Source organism: Ranitomeya variabilis, chromosome 2 (genome assembly GCF_051348905.1).
Source record: "Ranitomeya variabilis isolate aRanVar5 chromosome 2, aRanVar5.hap1, whole genome shotgun sequence".
NCBI classification, from domain to species: domain Eukaryota; kingdom Metazoa; phylum Chordata; class Amphibia; order Anura; family Dendrobatidae; genus Ranitomeya; species Ranitomeya variabilis.
The window spans coordinates 658,571,161-658,592,132 of NC_135233.1; the positions used below are offsets into that span (position 1 = coordinate 658,571,161).

The 20,972-nt window shown below is 40.4% G+C and overlaps 1 protein-coding gene across 7 annotated transcripts in view; it reads right to left on the reverse strand.

The window, feature by feature from the left end:
• The window catches only part of SASH1 (SAM and SH3 domain containing 1), a 1,249,329-nt gene that overhangs the window by 138,493 nt on the left and 1,089,864 nt on the right, over nt 1–20,972 (reverse strand). For all 7 annotated transcript variants that reach the window (XM_077289190.1, XM_077289195.1, XM_077289193.1 and 4 more), the window contains exons 3-4: nt 6,149–6,199; nt 5,981–6,030 (exon numbers count right to left, since the gene is read on the reverse strand). In XM_077289190.1, coding sequence (XP_077145305.1) covers nt 5,981–6,030; nt 6,149–6,199 — 101 coding nt within the window. The remainder of the gene's footprint in view (nt 1–5,980; nt 6,031–6,148; nt 6,200–20,972) is intronic.

A 20,972-nucleotide genomic window follows, 5' to 3' on the forward strand; every position in this document is an offset into this window, starting at 1 on the left:
TTGTTTGGCTTTTTTTTTTTCACTAACTGCTAAAACTGACCTGTCATTATGATTCTCCAGGTCATTACAAGTTCATAGACACCAAACATGTCTAGGTTATTTTTTATCTAAGTGGTGAAAGAAAATGCCAAACTTTACTTTCGTGATCTGGGGTTGGGTGAGGGCTTATTTTTTGCGTTCCGAGCTGACGTTTTTAATGATACCATTTTGGTGCAGATACGTTCTTTTGATCGCCCATTATTGCATTTTAATGCAATGTCACGGCGACCAAAAAAACGTAATTCTGTCGTTTTTAATTTTTTTGCTCGCAACACCATTTAGCGATCAGGTTAATTCTTTTTTTTATTGATAGATCGGGCGATTCTGAACACAGCGATACCAAATATGTGTAGGTTTGTTTTTTTTTTATTGTTTTATTTTGAAGGGGCCAGAAGGGGGGTGATTTGAACTTTTACATATTTTTTATTTTTTTCATATTTTTTAAAACTTTTTTTTAAACTTTTGCCATGCTTCAATAGCCTCCATGGGAGGCTAGAAGCGGACATAGCCTGATCGGCTCTGCTGCATAGGGGCAATGCTCAGATCACTTCTATGTAGCGGAATTACAGCATTGCTATGAGCGCCGACCACAGGATGGCGCTCACAGAAATCTGGCATCAACAACCATAGAGGTTTTCAGGAGACATCTGATTGTCCTGCTGATGCACCGCTGACCCCCGATCACGTGACAGGGGTCAGCAGTGTACGCATTTCGGACCCGATAGCCAGAAGCGCTTGTTAAATGCCACTGTCAGAGTTTGACAGCGGCATTTAACTAGTTGATTGCGGGCACATGTCAACTGTTCAAAATAGCTGACATGTTGTAGCTTTGAGGTGGACTCACCGCCAAAGCCCACCTGAAAGCGGGGGTACTGACGTTGGACGTACTATTCTGTCCGACGTCAGTAAGGGGTTAAAGGGAGATACTGACATTCATGACATCCATATTCCATAATTGTTGTAGTAGATTAGGAAATTCAAAACGACCTGATCCCCCTGTGATAATCCCAAAAATAACATAATCGAGTGAGCAAAGTAGCAAATGTTCAATTTTCCTACAGCAAAGCCATAGTAGAACTGAAGCGTTGCACATTGGCCATTGACTTACATGAGTTTCCTAATAAATGGATGTGCTGGGTCCTCCAGAGAAAGAGAAATGTTCTTAAATGCAGTCCGCTGCTCTGGCTATGGGACCTCTCAAGTGAGAGATTGTATGTATAGGCTTAGAATACCCTAAGGAAATGTGCGCCTCATGTCTTTTTAAGCGGACTCCACCGGGAACCTGCCGAAAAAGCGCTCAATAAAGATGAAAAAGAATGAACCTATGTACAGTAGTGTCAAAACAACTTGCTGTGCATGTGTTCCGTCTTTTGTAACTTCTTTTGACCGCGTCAGGCTTCCAAAGTCGTGGAGTGGCAAATAAAAGACATGACCGGTGGAATCTTCAGCAAGCTTCCGCTTGGAAGCTGCCACTATGTTATATAGGAAATAAAAAAGACTGACAGCAAATTCACAGCGAGAACAGCACAGAAGATGGAATAGAAGAAGAAGCCTCAGGAAAAACGCTGCCGGTGTATTCCAGGAGCGACTTCAAACAGCAAACACTATTCCAGGTACGCCAGGTGTTCACATATTCTAATGGGGTGTGTGTACCTAGTTAAGGCAGAACTTCTAGAACAACTTTCAAGCAGCAAGACTAGGCTCACAAGAAAAGGGTGTTTTTAAAAGGGATTAACCCTGTAGTGTCACAGACAACCTTTATAGCAGTTCTGAGTTACACAAAGTGTACAAGTGATGGAAGTGTATTTCTGTCTATACATACTTTGTTATCCCTTTCTTCTAACTCCATGTCTTTCTCAAATCAATCTTGTGATTAAGGCACTCCCCCTTGGGAATACTATAATAGAAGTCACTCCAAAACCAAGGTGTGAACACTGACATCGCTACTCATAAGCGCTGAGAATACTGTAGACACTACTCAAATCTGATATTGTATGTTCTCAGCGTCTGTGTGAGGTTCCTCCGGGTTCTCCTGTTTCCTCCAACATTCCAAAGACATAGTGATAGGGAATTTAGATTGTGGCCCCAATGGGGATAGCAATGATAACGACTCGAAAGCGCTCTGGAATATGATGGCGCTATATAAAAGAAATTGTGCATGCGATATACAGGGCAGTTGGATCTTTACACAAGTCTGTTTTTCCATCGATTGATGTTCTGAAAAAAAAAACAGACTTGTCCAAGTGTGATCTAATGTGTGGACCAAACTTGCCAAGTCTAATGACAGTGTTTCACATGAACAGCACACAAATGCTATTTATTACCAAATACAACCAGGAGTACACAGCATATAGCATATTATAGTAGTAAAAAAAAAAAAAACACATAAAATTTACAAGCTACATGCCAACTGTAAAAAGGAATAAAGAAAAACAGTGTTTAACATGTCTAGTGAACTGTCCCACATTAATGATATCACATGCATTTTTTTTATTAATTTAGCAGAATTTGCACTTTCTGACTATTTGTACAGTTGTGCATACCTTGGCAGAATTTTTACTTTCTTGGCCTTTTTTCATAGAATATGAATGATAACACCAAAACTTTTTCTCCACTCTTGGTTAGTGGTTGGGTGAAGCCATTTATTGTCAAACTACTGTGTTTTCTCTTTTTAAATCATAATGAAAACATAGATATTCACTCCTTTTGCTATGAAGCCCCTAAAAATATCTGGTGCAAGTAATTATCTTCATAAGGCCGGGGTCACACTTGTGAGTGTGATGTGAGAAACTCGCATGAGTCTCTCGCATCAATACCCGACACTGCCGCTGGCACTCGGACCGTATTTCTATGCAGCCACACACTCTGGTCCCGAGTGCCGGCGGCAGTGCCAGGTATTGATGCGAGAGACTCGTGCGAGTTTCTCACATCACACTCGCAAACGTGACCCTGGCCTAAGTCACATGCTTAGGGAAAGGAAGTCCACCAGTGTGCAATCTAATGTCACATGGTCTGTCAGGATATACAAACCTTTTCTGAAAAGCCACAGAGACTGCAACATCATCAAGCAAGAGGTACCACTAACCAAACAACACCATGAAGACCAAGGAGATCTACAAACAAGTCAGCAAAGAAGTTGTTGAGAAGTACAGGGTTGGGTTATAAAAAAAAATATCCCTATCTCTGTTGATCGGACCACCATCAAATCCATTATCGTCAAATGGAAAGGACATGGTACCACAACAAACCTGCCAAGAGAGGGCCTCCCACCAAAACTCTCATCCCGGGCAAAGAGGGCATTAATCAGAGAGGCAACACAGAGACTAAAGGTGACTCTGAAGGAGCTGCAGAATTCTCAAGCAGAGAGTGGAGTAGCTGTCCATACGACCACAGTAAACCGTACACTCCATAGATATGGCTTTTATGGAAGAGTGGACAGAAAAAAGCCTTAAGTTACACACAACAATTGTAAGGCTCGCTTTAAGTTTGCCAAAAGACATGTGGGAGACTCCTCAAATGTATGGAAGAAGGTGCTGTGGTCAGATGAGACCAAAATTGAACTTTTTGTACACCTAGGTTAATTCTATGTCTGGAGCCAAACCAACACAGCTCATCAGCCCAAGAACACCATCCCCACAGTGAAACATGGTCGTGGCAGCATTAAGTTGTGAGGATGTCTTTAAACAGCAGAGATAGAAAGAATGGTCTGAGTCGAGGGGAAGATGGATGGTGCGAAATACAGCGATATCCATGAACAAAACCTGTTTTAGTCTGTCAGTCATTTGAGAATGGGACGGAGGTTTACCTTCCAACAAGACAATGACCCAAAGCATGCTGCTAAAGAAACACTCAAGTGGTTTAAGGGGAAATGTGCAAATGTTTTGGAGTGGCCTAGTCAAAGCCCAGACCTTAATCCAATTGAGAATATGTGGTCAGACTTGAAGATTGCTGTCCACAAGAGCAAACCATCTAACTTGAAGGAGCTGGAGCAGCTTTGCCATCAGGAATGGGCAAGAATCTCAGTGGGAAGATGTAGAAAGTGCATAGAGACTTATCTAAAAAGACTTGCAGCTGTAATTGTTGCAAAAGGAGGCACTACAAAGTACTGACTTTAGGGGGGGTGAAGTTATGCACACCGAAGTTTTCAGTTATGTTGTCTTATTTGTTGTTTGCTTCACAATAAAAAGAAAACCAAGTGTTCACAGTTGTAGGCATGTTCTTTACATGACCTGATGCAACAGTGACATTCCAGGTTGTGATGTAGCAAAACACAAAAACTGCCAAGGGAGGTAAATACTTTTGCAAGTCGTTATACAGTGGGAACGAAAAGTATTCATACCCATTTAAATTTTTGACTCTTTGTTTCATTGTAGCCATGTGGTAAGCTCAAAAAAGTTTTTTTTTTCTCATTAATATACACTCTGCACCCCATCTTGACTGAAAAAAACAGAAATGTAGACATTTTTGCAAATTTATTAAAAAAGGAAAACTGAAATATCACATGGTCATAACAAGTTTTTCACACCTGGATTTGGGGATCCTCTGCCATTCTTCCTTGCAGATTCTCTCCAGTTCCGTCAGATTGGATGGTGAACGTTGGTGGACACCCATTTTCAGGTCTCTCCAGAGTTTCTCAATTGGGTTTAGGTCAGGGCTCTGGCTGGGCCAGTCAAGAATGGTCACAGAGTTGTTCTGAAGCCACTCCTTTGTTATTTTAGCTGGATGCTTAGGGTCATTGTCTTGTTGGAAGGTGAACCTTCGGCCAAATCTGAGGTCCAGAGCACTCTGGAAGAGGTTTTCATCCAGGATACCCCTGTAATTGGCCGCATTCATGTTTCCTTCAATGACAACCAGTCGTCCTGTCCCTGCAGCTGAAAAACACCCCCATAGCATGATGCTGCCACCACCATGTTTCACTGTTGGGATTGTATTGGGCAGGTGATGAGCAGTGCCTGATTTTCTCCACCCATACCGCTTAGAATTATCACCAAAAAAGTCTATCTTTGTCTCATCAGACCAGAGAATCTAATTTCTCATAGTCTGGGAGTCCTTCATGTGGTTTTTAGCAAACTCTATGCTGGCTTTCATATGTCTTGCACTGAGGAGAAGCTTCCGTCTGGCCACTCTGCAATAAAGGCCCAAGTGGTGGAGGGCTTGAGTGATAGTTGACTTTGTGAAACTTTCTCCCATCTCCCTACTGCATCTCTGGAGCTCAGCCACAGTGATCGTGGGCTTCCTTTTTACCTCTCTCACCAAGGCTCTTCTCCCACGATTGCTTAATTTGGCTGGACGGCCAGGTCTAGGAAGACTTCTGGTGGTCCCAAACTTCTTCCATTTAAGGATTATAAAGGCTACTGTGCTCTTAGGAACCTAGAGTACTGTAAAAATTCTGTTATAACCTTGGACAGATCTGTGCCTTGCCACAATTCTGTCTCTGAGCTCCTTGGCCAGTTCCTTTGACCTCATGATTCTCATTTGGTCTGACATGCACTGTGAGCTGTGAGGTCTTATATAGACAGGTGTGTGCCTTTCCAAATCAAGTCCTATCAGTTTAATTAAACACAGCTGGACTCCAATGAAGGATAGAACCATCTGAAGGAGGATCACAAGGAAATGGACAGCATGTGACTTATATATGAGTGTCTGAGCAAAGGATCTGAATACATATGACCATGTGATATTTCAGTTTTTGTTTTTTTATTAAATTTGCAAAAATTTCTTACTTTTCTGTTTTTTTCAGTCAAGAATGGGGTGCTGGGTGTCATTAATGAGAAAAAAATGAACTTTTTTGAATTTACCAAATGGATGCAATGAAACAAAGAGTGAAAAATTTAAAGGGGTCTGAATACTTTCCGTACCACTGTATATACCATATGTGTTATTGTTTTTCTCCAACATCAAGCAATGCTAGGTACAATACAAATCTAAAACTTTGACTTACTTCCGTTCCGTCTCTGGTGTAGATAATGTGCTGTTTAATCCAATAGAATCCTAAAAATAGAAATATGGATTTAGCCACGGTTTCTCAGTGGTGGGGTGAAGTACAGTGAAGAATTACATAATTACATTAACGGAAAGTACACAAAAAATAATTACTTATTACACTTACTTCACTTTGGGGGGATCGCTGCAATGATGTGGAGCCAGTATCAGATTTCTCCTAAAACAAAATATATGCAATTTAGTCGTAATCCACCAAGAAATGTGGCATATTAGAGAAGAAGATAAGGAGCCATATATACTGTATATAAAGGCAGAAAATGAAAACCGTAATGTGTTCAACTCCTTAACCTACTGCTTTCAGCTACGGTAGACATTACAACCGAGCACAGCAGCACTTTTCTGATATTCACAACCTGACATTCAGTACATTGCAATATGGACATTTATATTTAGGAAGTCAGCTGACTTTCAGTTTAGATATTAACTATTCATATATAAATATAAAAATGACTTCTGTAGAGGATCCGAATGTAGTAAAAAGGAAGGGTGAATTATATATATAAAAAATAAATATTCTAACATAAAACAAGGCAACTACGGTACTTTAAATAGGTGTAGTCTGATAATACACATTCAGGGCTTCAGCAGAGTCCTGGTCACTACCTTTCTCCTGGTCAGTAGGGTACCCTCTCTCTCTCCTATAGAATGTAAGCGCTTATGGTCAACAAGGTCCTCTATCTCTCTGTAGAGTGGGAGCTCTTATGGAAGTGCAAGGTCCTCTCTAGCAAGCCTACAGATTTTAAGCTCTTAGGCCATGTGCACACGTTCAGGATTGTTAGCGTTTTTTTCGCGTTTTTTCGCTATAAAAACGTGATAAAAACGCGAAAAAAACGCTTACATAAGCCTCCTATTATTTACAGGGTATTCCGCATTTTTGGTGCAAATGTTGCGATTTTTTCCGCGAAAAAATCGCATAGCGGAAAAAAAAGCAACATGTTCATTAAAAATGCGGAATTGCAGGGATTCCGCACACCTAGGGGTCCATTGATCTGCTTACTTCCCGCACGGGGCTGTGCACACCATGCGGGAAGTAAGCAGATTATATGCGGTTGGTACCCAGGGTGGAGGAGAGGAGACTCTCCTCCACGCACTGGGCACCATATAACTGGTCAAAAAATAAGAAATAAAATAATAAACAGTCCTATACTCACCCTCGATGTCTTGCCGCCTCCTCGCACGCTGCCGTTCGGTTTCTGTACCTGGTGTGCGCTGAAGGACCTCGCCGAATGACGTCACTGTCCTGTGATTGGTCGTGAGCGGTCATGTGACCGCTCACGTGACCGTGACGTCACGGGAGGTCCTGTGCGCACAGACCAGCTATACGGAACGGACGCCGGTGAGATGTCTGGGTGAGTATAAGCATTTTTTTTATTTTTTTTATTATTTTTAAACATTCTATCTTTTACTATAGATGCTGCATAGGCAGCATCTATAGTAAAAAGTTGGTCACACTTGTCAAACGCTATGTTTGACAAGTGTGACCAACCTGTCAGTCAGTTTTCCAAGCGATGCTACAGATCGCAGGGAAAACTTTAGCATTCTGCAAGCTAATTACGCTTGCAGAATGCTAAAAAAACGCGAAAAAAACGGAAAAAAAACGCAAAAAAAAAAATGCGGATTTCTTGCAGAAAATTTCCGGTTTTCTTCAGGAATTTTCTGCAAGAAATCCGCAACGTGTGCACATACCCTTATAATCAGCGGTGTCCTCTATTGCTTTCTCCTGTAGAGTGTAAGCTCCTCTATCTCTCTATTCTGTAGAGTTTAGTCTTTTATGGTCAGTGATGTCCTCAATCTCATATCCTCTATTGCTCTCTCCTGTAGATTGTAAGCTCTTACGCTCAGTGAGGTCCTCTATCTCTCATGTAGAGTGTAATCTCTTACGGTCAGTGAAGTCCTCTATCTCTCTCCTGCACTGTGTAAGCTCTTATGGTCAGTAAGGTCCTCTCTCTCTCTCTCTCCTGTAGAGTATAAGCTCTTATGGTCAGCAAGGTCCTCTTTCTCTCCTGTAGAGTGTAATTTTTTATGGTCAGTGGGGTCCTCTATCTCTTACCTGCAGAGTGTAATATTTTATGGTCAGTAAGGTCCTCTCTCTTCTGTAGAGTGTAATCTCTTATGGTCAGTAAGGTCCTCTTTCTCTCCTGTAGAGTGTAATCTCTCATGGTCAGTAAGGTCCTCCATCTCTCTCCTGTAGAGTGTAAGCTCTTATGGTCAGTGGGGTCCTCTTTCTCTCTTGTAGAGTGTAATCTCTTATGGTCAGCAAGGTCCTCTCTCTTGTAAAGTGTAATCTCTTATGTTCAACGGGGTCCTTTCTCTCTTGTAGAGTGTAATCTCTTATGGTCAGCGGGGTCCTCTCTCTCTTGTAGAGTGTAATCTCTTATGGTCAGCAAGGTCCTCTCTCTTGTAGAGTGTAATCTCTTATGTTCAACGGGGTCCTTTCTCTCTTATAGAGTGTAATCTCTTATGGTCAGCGGGGTCCTCTCTCTCCCTCCTGTAGAGTGTACTCTCTTATGGTCAGTAAGGTCCTCTCTGTCTCTCACCTGTAGAGTGTAAAGTCTTATGGTCAGTGGGGTCCTCTATCTCTCTCCTGTAGAATGTAAGCTCTTATGGTTAGTGAGGTCCTCTGTCTTTCTCCTGTGTGTGGTATTTCCTGATGAAGGGGGCATGAGACCCCTGAAACGCGTTGAATAAAACCACTGTGAATCAACTATACTCTCCTGAAATTCATCTTAGCGGCAGCGCAGAATTTTAACTACAAATCTCCCTTTGAAGACATTATTTTCTCCTGTAGAGTGTAAGCTCTTATGGTCAGTAAGGTCCTCTCTCTCCTGTAGAGTGTAAGCTCTTATGGTCAAATGAGGTCCCCTCTCTCCTGTAGAGTGCAAGCTCTTATAATGAGTAAGGTCCTCTATCTCTATCCTGTAGAGTGTAATCTCTTATGGTCAGAAAGGTCCTCTCTCTGTCTTTCTCCTGTAGAGTGTAAGCTTTTATAGTCAGTAAGGTCCTCTCTCTCTCCTGTAGAGTGTACGCTCTTATGGTCAGTAAGGTCCTCCCTCTATCTCTATCTCTCTTGTGTAGAGTGTAAGCTCTTATGGTAAGCAAGGTCCTCTCTAGCTCTCCTACAGTGTAAGCTCTTATAGTCAGTAAGGTCCTCTCTCTATCTCTCTTTTGTAGAGTGTAATCTCTTATGGTCAGTATGTCCCCTATCTCTCTGTCTTTCTTCTGTAGAGTGTAAGCTCTTATGGTAAGCAAGGTCCTCTCTAGCTCTCCTACAGTGCAAGCTCTTATTATTATATATATCATTTATTTGCTGCAAATCAAATTTTTAGGAAAATTAATTGTAAGTGGCCAATTCGAATATCAAAATATTGTCCCATCACTCTTATTTATGACATTTGTAACAGATTCCAGTGTACAGCCATGAGCATCCATTCAGTAACAACACCTACATTTGCATCACTTATGAGTTGGGTATCCATTCATATGCCTGAATGCAACATTTTCTGAAAAGCATCTTTTCTGAAATGGTGCCTAAATTAACTACAGGAAACTGAAGCACAATGGGCAAAACCTCAATCCAGAAAACCCCAGTGTGGATTCATCTCAACCATCCTGCTTCCTTTTCAGGAATTTAGCAGACGGACTTTTTGCAGGAAATGATGAAATAGATGACATCTTATCGTTATATGTTATGCAGCAGGATTTAATGTGATGTTTGCGAGACAACAGAGCACATTCTTCCTACTAACATTGTGACAATGCCGATAATAAATGTACAACAAGGGTGCTGTATAGTAAACTCATAAATGCCAGCGATTTAATGTTTCACATTCACAAAATGCATTTCTCAGGAGCTGGCGCACATCACAGCTAAGCCACAGTAGTACATGTAATATCTGAGGTCCGATTCATACCATGTCATATGCTTACCTTATTAATATATAATGCGTGTATGACAGAAGATTCATAACTATTACTTGTAGAATAAAGGCAGATAAATAATGCACAATATTATTACTAATGGATTAATTAGATAGTAATATAGCACAGATTATAAAACAAGATGTATCTCTTGGGTACGCTTCATGTGAGTTAAACATCGTATTCTGTGTTTGGTGTTTAGAAGTGAATAATTACAGGCTTCACATGAATTTAGCATCATCATGTCACAATATAACAAACTTTCCAAGAATGTATGTATAAGGCAATGCAAAATGGGTGAACACATCATTAAAGTTCCAGCGTCACTCTTTTAAAGACACTAACTAAACTAATCATTTGTTGTATTCGTACAGTATATAGGAGCATAGAAGAAAAAAACAGACATGTGTATAAGAAAATAAAGTGTCCGCCCTGCTAAATGAATACATTGTTTATACTGCAGGACAATGGCTCCTCTGAGATGCTGCTCCGAAGGCTACAAAGGAGGATAGAATCAATAAACAATTCAATGGTCAGGTTCCTTGTACTGTGCCATGCAGAGTCACCCCTAGATGCCCACCACCTACTTACTATGTAATGAGCTGCTATTCTCCATCACTATCATTGAGCAGGCTCTCTGGTTCCAGTCAGCTTGGACAGCATGCAGAATTATGGGCTATCCTGGAAATATGAGGTCGGCCCTGTCATGGCTGAGCTGTGCATGTTTCAGCCAGATGCATCCTGCCTTACAAAACCCTGACCCTCACTGAACCTTCCTTAGTGGAATCCATAAAATACAAGTGACTAACCTACTGTAAACGGCTATAAATCATACAAGAGCCAATGACATACATGAACTAAGAGAAGAGAGCTGGGTACAGTGGAAAACCCACAGGCTTAACTTCTCAAAAGGAATCATCCGTCGGTGGCTGGCCGTTATACTTAAAGAACAAAAACAATGTGCAGCCGCAGACAGGTGACTTTACTAAATAACATTACGTGAAAAAATTCCCACAACTGTCCCTAATGTCACCCTACCAATCTGACCAAAATCGGACCTCAATGGATCCCACAACTGTCACTGGAAAAGAGTGAGATCTCGCGTGTTATCAATGCGTTTAAAGGTATGAAGATGTTACCAATCAGTAGCTTCTGTGTGCATAATGCGGCTGCTTTGCTATAGCTAAAGGGGTATTGCCATCTCCAATATCCCGTGCAATATGTAGTAGGGGTACTACTAATAATATTAGCAAATACCTCCAATTAAAAATATAGTATAGTTTTTCTGATTTGCTGTGTCTCTTTCCTCATGTGCAGACATTGCAGGACCTTAGATATTTATGGTTACGACCACTAGCAACTAGCTACCTGTCACTATATCAGTGGTTGGAACCATGGACACCTAAGGTCCTGCAATGCCTGCACATGAGGAAAGAGACATAGGTAATCAGAAACACTATACATTTCTATTTGGAGGCATTTGCCAATATTATTAGTACACGTACTACATATTGGAATAGGATCTTGCAGATGGAAATACCCCTTTAAATATGAGTGAGGGATGCAAGATCGCACTCTGCATGCCAAGATCTCCTTTAGGGTCCTTTAAGGAAGCATTAAGGGCACTCTTGAGCACAACGTTATTAAGCAAAACCACCAGTCTGAGGCTGCACACTGTTTTCTCAACTAAAAAAGGCAGCATAGGTGCTCCTTAAAGAGAATCGTTCAATAGGATCAAGCCCACAACCCACATACTGTATATGGATATGCACATCTTTTTGAAATAGAAAGCCATCAACATCTTTATATCTTCTATATGTTGCTGAATTCCAGAGAAATTAGTGCTTCTATCCACATGTAAATTAAGCGCTAAGTGCTCTGGGTTTGACAGAGAACTTAAGGTGTCTGCCTATTGAAGTTGTTTCCCATCTAGCACCAGCCTCTTTAGCTTGATTGATAGCTCAGTGTCCAATTTCCTTGCTTGACACCTGATGTCACACAGACAGTGAGCCATTACTCAGGCCAAAGAGGCTGGTGTGGGCGGGAAAATAACCTCCATAGGCAGAGGCTTGTGAAGTGCTCTGTCATGCCCAGAGCACTTAATGCATTATTTGTATTTACCATAAATGTAAACGGTAATTTCTTGTGAATACAGAAACAAATAGAGAAATAGAAATATGTTGATGGATTTAGCTTTCAAAGACAGGCATGCCCATATATGTGGTTTGGGGTGTGAAGGTTGATCTTACTGATAAATTCCTGTTAAGCAAGCCTACAAATTGGACTTATCTAAAGTAGCACTCAAGTCATATGCATATGATAACAATGGTATAAGAATCCCCATAAAACTCAAGAAAAGGAGTAAATCCTATGATTTCACTTATAAATGTACCTATAACTGCCTCTTCCACTTGTACAAACACTGTTCTCTGATATCTGGATAAATTTTAGATACTTAAAAGACATTTTTCCTATCTGTTATATTATTTCTTTAGTCTCCTTATGAGATATGAACCTGTAGTAGTTTGATATATAGCTCTATAAACTGCAACATTTTGGTATTATATTATATAGAAGAAATGAGAATCTCCTATGATGCTTAATTGGAGTAAAAAGATGAAAGTTGTGGGGCGTTCAATGGGCCCCTGGCTGCCATTGCAACCTATCAGGTCACTATTATCACGTTAGTGCAGAACATTCGCACTAAGCGCCAATATCAGAGATTGACAGTGGAATTTAAGTGGTTAAGCGGCAGATATTGGAGCTAGCTCAGATCGCTGCTGTTAGAGACAGGCACCTTCTGTATAATATTGCTGGCGTGCGCCATGTATAGAGCAAGCTCAGGAACATACACCCGCCATATGACATCATGTATGTCACACATTTGGAAGGGGTTGAATTTAATATTTTTGGAGTCCAGCTCTAGACTCAAAAAATGCTTGTTATAATATTAGAAGTACACCAGTATTTTAATTATTTTTGATACATTACAGGTCCATAACATCACTTTTTTCATAATGGAGGATAGGCTGAGTTCTCTTACTTCTTGGTTCTCTATTCGGTTTGGGTTTCAGGACTCCCACTAATCAACACTACTGAACAGTGGCTTTAATATATCAAATCAAGGTTTAATTTTTAGATAACCTTAAAAAATTACAAATACATAAAAAATCAAGAACACATTATGTATTTGGGAAAGCTTTGAGGAGTAGTAACAAACTGCTGCAATGAAACAGCTGATAATAGCAGAAGGCCTCCACAGCACGGAATGGGAACCTATAGAACTAAATCCTGAATTCAAATCACGCCTGTAAGTGGCACTTATATGCAAGAGAGGCAGGTCTAGCAATTATGGCAAACTTATATGCAAGAGAGGCAGGTCTAGCAATTATGGCAAACTTATATGCAAGAGAGGCAGGTCTAGCAATTATGGCAAAAATGGCCAGAATCAAAGCAAATGTGGTAGACGTGGCGAGAGTCATAGCAAATGCGGCAAGAATCAAAGCAAATGTGGCACAAGTGGTAAGATATAGAGCATTGTTGCTCAATAAGAGTTAGCTGGGGATAGTCGCTGCAGAAATCAAGTATAGGAGACAAAAAAATATTTTTGCTTGATACCAGGTACAATAACGTACTCTTCCTACTAAAATGGATGATGCAGAAAGTTGAATATTTGCCATTATATTTACCGTATACATTTTTGCCTTGATTTTTAATGCTGTGTATAAGTCCAGCAGAAAAGAATGCTCCATGTTCCAAAAGTTCTGCAATTTGACTGGAGCCCTTTGTGTTACGGTTCTTGTGGGTCTCGGAGTAATTCCCATTCTTCTGATGTCCTGAGCTTCTGCAGTGTGATTGTCAGAAGAACAGAACTGCGGCTTGATAAGACGGACATGACTGGAATAAAAGATTCTCTCTACATGTGGAAGCATTTAATCAGGCAAGCTTCAATTATTTTTATCAAGTAAGGGAGAGAAGCAATCCCCTCTGCTCTCATAAATCTGTTTAACACTTTTCCAAGCATCCATACAGAATGCCAATTTAGGCATACAGGGGGAGCAGCGAACAGGCAGACATTTGGATGCAGAGTGGATCTGAAGTCAGAAAACCTATCCATGTTCACCTGATAACGGAAAACTTTATATGGAAAAATATTATCTAATTAAATAAGCAGATTCATTATGCATATGTGCCCTTGAGCGGCAGCCCCCCAGGAAGCGGCACTGGTCTGAATCCCCATGTAATTAGTGAGAAAAGCTGGACTGTGTAGGAAAATATCCAGCAGTTTTGACCTTAGAAGTGTATTCTAGTCACTGTAATCACGGTTAATACCGCAGTCAGAGCATGAATATTGATTTTTGCTGAATGATGCCAGGCTTGACTGATACCCCATAATATCCGTCCATTAAAATTATCGATATTGGCAACATAATTAGTAAATTAAAATGTCGCCCATACTGACATTTCCGACAAGCCAAGTGCACACCTCTTTCCAGAGCTACTGATATCGTCATCTTGATGGAAATGGCCGTCAGATCACGGATACATGGCGGAGCGTTCGCCATTGGTGTGGAAAGTTACCTTAAACTAATAAGTGACAGCCATAATAGGCAAACGGCAGGGCCACTGAAAAATGCTATCCCCAAATCCTTTCTAAAAATGTATGCAGTGTAGAGGAGGTGTCACCAGGTTTTTCCCATATAACCTATGGTCACCACCATTCAGGTTCATGTAACAGCATTCTAACATGCTGTATATATGACTCCAATTCACCCTGGAAGGCAAAAAAAAACACCACCTTTTACAATACTCAACCAGGGGGCTGTAATGTCCAATGGGTATCGCTGGTCTTCATCCTGCTCCTCCTCTCTTCTTGCGATACCGTTCTCATCTGATTTTTACAGTACCAGCAAAAGATCTGAGATCTCAGAAATCTCATGCACACAATTGTTTTCTTTTCCCTTACTGAGTTGGAAAACTGCTGCGTTTTTGAGAACTGCATCGCGTGACTTCTTTCAGCATTTTTTAACCTTAGAAAGGATCTCCTCATACCTTTCCAACTGCACATTCAGAAGCTCTCATTCCCACACTACCTCCTCATCCCGCACTCCCTCCGTTGGATTCCTTCAAGGCTCTGTCATAGGACCCCTACTCTTCTCAATCTATACCCTTGGCCTGGGGCAACTCATAAAGTCCCATGGCTTTCAGTACCACCTATATGCTGATGACACGTAGATCTACATTTCTGGCCCAGACATGACCTCTCTGCAGTCCAGAATCCTGGAGTGTCTTTTAGCCATATCCTCCTTCTCCTCTTGCTTCCTCAAACTCAATGTGGACAAATCTGAACTCATCATCTTTCCTCCATCTCACGTATCTTCCTTATCTGATCTATCACAATAAATGACATTACGCTCCCCCCCCCCCACCGTAGAAGAAATCCGTGGCCTCGGAGTAACCCTTGACTCTGCCCTGTCCTTCAAACCACACATCCAACCTCTTTCCGCCTCCTGTAGATTCCAGCTCAAAAATAGTTTCAGGATCCGTCCTTTCCTAAACCCTCAACCTACTAAAATGCTTGTGAATGCCCTCATCATCTCCTGCCTCGACTACTGCAACATGATTTTCTGTGGCCTTCCTGCTAACACTCTCGCACCTCTCCAGTCCATCCTTAACTCTGCTGTCCGACTAATTCATCTCTCTCCTCTCTACTCCTCAGCTTTCCTCTTTGCAAATCTCTTCAATGGCTCCCAATTCCTCAGCATATCCATTTCAAATTACTAATACTGACCTTACTAATACTGACCTAATGATGTACAATAACAAATTATATTGTGGTACCGTGTTTGCCAGAAAAATCGATGTGAATACTTTTCTGCCCAATAATGACAAAAGTATTCTCGGTATGATATCTTTATTGTCTAACCAGAAAATAATATGTTTGCCAGCTTTCAGAGCACAGAGGCTCCTTCTTCAGGCAAGACTACAATCTATTTGTAATCTTACCTGAAGAAAGAGCCTCTGTGCTCTTAAAGCTTGCAAACATAATATTTTCTGGTTAGCCAATAAAGGTATCACTCAGAGAATACTTTTGTCATCATTGGGCAGAAAAGTATTCACATTAATACTGACCTACAAAGCCATCCATAACCTGTCTCCTCCATATATCTCTGAACTAATCTCCCGATATCTTCTCTCACGTAATCTCTGGTCCTCCTAAGACCTCTTTCTCGCCTCCACACTTATTCGTTCCTCACCCTATCACCTCCAAGACTTCTCACGAATATCCAAATCCTGTGGAATTCTTTGCCCCAACACGTCCACCTATCAATCACATTTGGCTTCTTTAGACTGAACTTAAAAACCCACCTCTTCAAGAAAGCTTACAACCTGCAATGACCATGCTGCCTCCTCACCATCACCGGAGCTACTGCAACCCCCAAACCTACTGTCTCCTTCCCCACCATCCTGTGGAATGTAAGCCCGCAAGGGCAGGGTTCCCTGCAGGATTCCCTGCGCCTCTGTAACAGTGCGTCATTGTTAGTTTGCTTACTGTAAGTGATATCTGTAATTTGTATGCAACCCCTTCTCATGTACAGCACCATGGAATCAATGGTGCTATATAAATAATAATAATGAGGAAATGCAAAAGCATTGAAAAAAAAGTATTAAAAAAGCTTAAAAATGAGCTTATTCTAAGCAGCTTCTCTACTGCCAAGAGAGTATGTTTTGCCTGCAGATAAAAATGCAGCAAAAAAGCAACATGTGAACATAGCCTTAATATGTGTGCTGTGTACTGTATAAGTGCAATCAAATATTTACCAGTCGCCAACATCTCTGGTGCACTGCACCACACCAGTTCTCCTTTTACTCAATTCCAACTCAATGGATCACACTGGGATTTAAGTCTGAGTCGGAAGTGGAGCATAAGTGGAGCAAATGTAAATATATGGTGAATCAGAAATAGGCTCCAAAAGCTTACATTGTAATAGCAATTGCCGGCTCACCCATAAACCAGTGTGATCTCCCGGTAGTCAGACTTGCAGTCACGGTGAGGACCAGAGCAGTGAGGACCAGAGTGGTGCTGGTTACCCATGAAGACAGAGATTGGTGAGTATTTGATGGCACTTACAGTACACAGCACTCCACTGAAACTACTAGAAAGAGGTCTGTGAACTGCAAGTCACTCCTGTGCTACATGGTGCCTGTATATAGTACAAAGCATTGCACATAAATAGCTTTACTGGAAGAAGTACAAACAATGAAGGGCAAAAGACATTATACAGCCTAGGGCGTTTCTTGCTGTGTCAAGGAAGGGTTAAAGTTCACAAAGTTCCACCTATTATTCAAGGCAGGAAATGTGCCTGCAGAGGAAACACATTCATAAATTTTAGGGAAGGGATACGGCCTTGGCCAGCTGCTGCAAGGCTAGAAACAACATCTTCAAACCAAGGAGGAGCAAGGAAGACATCCAAGAGAGATTTACCTCATTCTCAGGATCCGGGCAGGATGCCCAAGAGGAGCCAACAGAAAGAATCACTTCTTCAAGGAATCTATTTAGGCCCTGGTGCCACATGCAAATAAACTGAATTTTTTTTCCTGCTGAGTTCTTTTTGCAGGTGTGGACACGGAATACAAAATAGCAATCTGCAGGTTTTTTATGCGTTTTCCCTTTTGATGCATTTTGGTGCAGATTTGAAGCAGCATTGTTGCACTGGATGTATTAGTGATAAAACCCTGAGATTCTGCCCTTAAAAAAGCAACTGCCTTTATTATACACATTTTAAGTTTTTTTCAAAAATTGAACAGTTCAACAGCATTATTAAGCACACAATGGGTTTGAGTTTTCTTGAAGGCACAGAAAAATATTTAGAATTGAGAGTCCTCAGTAGTTGATACCTTTTAATGGCTAACTGAAAAGATGGTAACAAATTGCAAGCTTTCGAGACTACACAGGTCTCTTCATCAGGCAAAGACTAAAGACCATCTTGAAGGCACAGCTATTTGACACCATCTTTTGGCTAATTTTACACCATCTCTTGGCTAATTTGACCCCATCTCTTGGCTAATTTGACACCATCTCTTGGCTAATTTGACCCCATCTCTTGGCTAATTTGACACCATCTCTTGGCTAATTTGACCCCATCTCTTGGCTAATTTGACCCCATCTCTTGGCTAATTTGACACCATTTCTTGGCTAATTTGACCCCATCTCTTGGCTAATTTGACCCCATCTCTTGGCTAATTTGACACCATCTCTTGGCTAATTTGACACCATCTCTTGGCTATTTGTACACCATCTCTTGGCTATTTTTACATCATCTCTTGGCTAATTTTACATCATCTCTTGGCTGATTTTACACCATCTCTTGGTTAATTTTACACCATATCTTGACTAATTTTACACTATGGGCAGCACGGTGGCTCAGTGGATAGCAGCCTTATATAAAATAAAGATTATAAAAATCTATATAAAAATAAAGATTATTATTATTGGCTAATTTTACACCATCTCTTGGCCAATTTTACACTATCTCTTTGCTAATTTTACACCATCGTTTGGCTAATTTGACACCATCTCTTGGCTAATTTTACAACATCTCTTGGCCAATTTTACACTATCTCTATGCTAATTTTACACCATCGTTTGGCTAATTTGACATCTCTTGGCTAATTTTACACCATCTCTTGGCCAATTTTACACTATCTCTTTGCTAATTTTACACCATCGTTTGGCTAATTTGACACCATCTCTTGGCTAATTTTACAACATCTCTTGGCCAATTTTACACCATCTCTTGGCTAATTTTACACCATCTCTTGGTTGACGTTTTAGACCAATTTCTTAACACACAATAAATAGGTCCAAAACTAAAGTAGCAAATTCCTAGGAATATTGGCTTTTAATCTTCTGGGATCTGGCCAGAGACTATAAACAGTAATACAATATTCTTGGAACATAAAGATGTTCAAGATAAAATTTCCTGTGTTAATACAGTATTATTGGAATATGATACAATCAAGGAGACAAATAGGAAGGCTATACGGCTCAATGACAACAGAACACTATCCCATTCTCCCAGAGCCAAGAAGTGGCAAACTGACAAGAGAAATATAAGATACTGGCCTCATGGAGTTGTACGGCTGATGAAATCATATACCGTATATGGAAACGAAAACCTTCATAAGCCTCCATATGATATGAGAGACATAACAGTGTCCTATGGAACTCAATGGGTGCTGTACTACCTAAAGGTTGAACAGAGCCATGATGTTCTACATTTAGTTCAAGTTATTCCTTTACTCATGTGAACCCACCATTTCTAAGACAAATTATGCGCTGTATTCATAATTTTTGGACATTAACCAGTACAAGAAAAATCTATACATCTGAGCCACAAAATAACATTGGAAAATTTTGCAATCACCCTACAAAAAGCTCTATAATCTTACTGGTGGTTCAAAAAACTTCCAATACAAACTGAAAAAATTACAATTTGAGAGTCCTCAGAGGTTGATACCTTTCAATAACTATCTGTAAAGATGGTAACAAATAGTAAACTTTCGAGACTACTCAAGTCTCTTCATGAGACACAGTGTAACACAAAATCTGTGATATATAGTACTCGTATGCCTGATGAAGAGACCCGAGTGGTCTCGAAAGCTTGCTATTTGATACCATCTTTACAGATAGTTATTAAAAGTTATCAACCATTGAGGATTTTTAGATCTTACTATTTTTCTATCTACTGACTAACAAGGTACAAAGATATATTTTTCATGTATCAAGACAAACTGGTTACAAAATGGATGTCAAGAATCCTGATGGTGTAGCTGTAGATTAGCTAGTTATCATGATAATTATTGTCTGTTTTGTCTGTCAGGAGTGCTCAAAGTCTGATCCAGCACAGTTATGTCAAATGCTACCCATCAGAAGGACAGAATTTCACTTTACACATGAAGGCGAAATTAAAGGTGAAAAGGAAAAAGTTTCTTGTAAATAACTGAATGCTAATAAGAAATTGTCCCATTTCTCTGTATGACCAGTAGATTAATCAGCTTCCTGGAAGTTATATGTTTCCTGCATGGAGTCAATTTCACCATTTTGCTAATTTTGTAAATGTTGACTTCAGTCTACAAATGATATAGACGAGAACAATGAAAATATTACTGGCAGTCATAAATATGTCATATATTGTGCGGCATTTGGTAGGTTTGCCTTTGTTAAATATTGCACAAAGTTCACAAATTCTCAACTGGAGAGAAATCACGGAGTTCAGCAGATGTTGACCAGATGGATCAAGAGGAAAATTTAATTACATAACTATTTTTTAAAGGGATAAACTGTTTCCACGTAATGGAGCTGTATTTTCAAATTTAGAGGCATTTTCATAGCATCGCTTCTATCACACACATATTTTGGGATAATGGGTGGATAGTGATGTAAGATGTGAGTGGGGGGGGGAGTTGAAGATAGAGAGTAATAAATGCTACTCAATACAAAGATAAGCTTGAAATACTTCATGGGCTTTAGAAAGGCCCTCACAGTCCCAAGAGTCGAATAATTATTCAGGAGGTTCCTGGCTGTCTTCTTGAAATTAAGACCTTCCAGTGAAATACAGCACTTGGCTAAAAGAGGTTATATGAAACTTTTTGTTTCACACTGAGCTGAGAAAACTTAAGAACATTGAGAGAAGAGGATGAGATTCTAGACACCACTTGATCACATGATAACATAGGGTTGGTCAAATGATTGCCAGCTTAATCAGGAAAATCTGGACATTGTGCATGATGGACACCATCAGAGCTTGCCAATCTGTAGTCACACAGAGATTACCTTAAGGCCAGCAGAAGTTTAACTCTAGGCCAGAAACTCCCTTTAAAGATGCAAGACTGCCAAAGAATAATTCTGGACTAGAAGCAATATGCAAGGAAGAGCAGAAAAAGTTACCTAACATAAGCATGTTTGGAATGCTTGGACACAACACACGGGGTCAAAGGTTCAAAAAAAT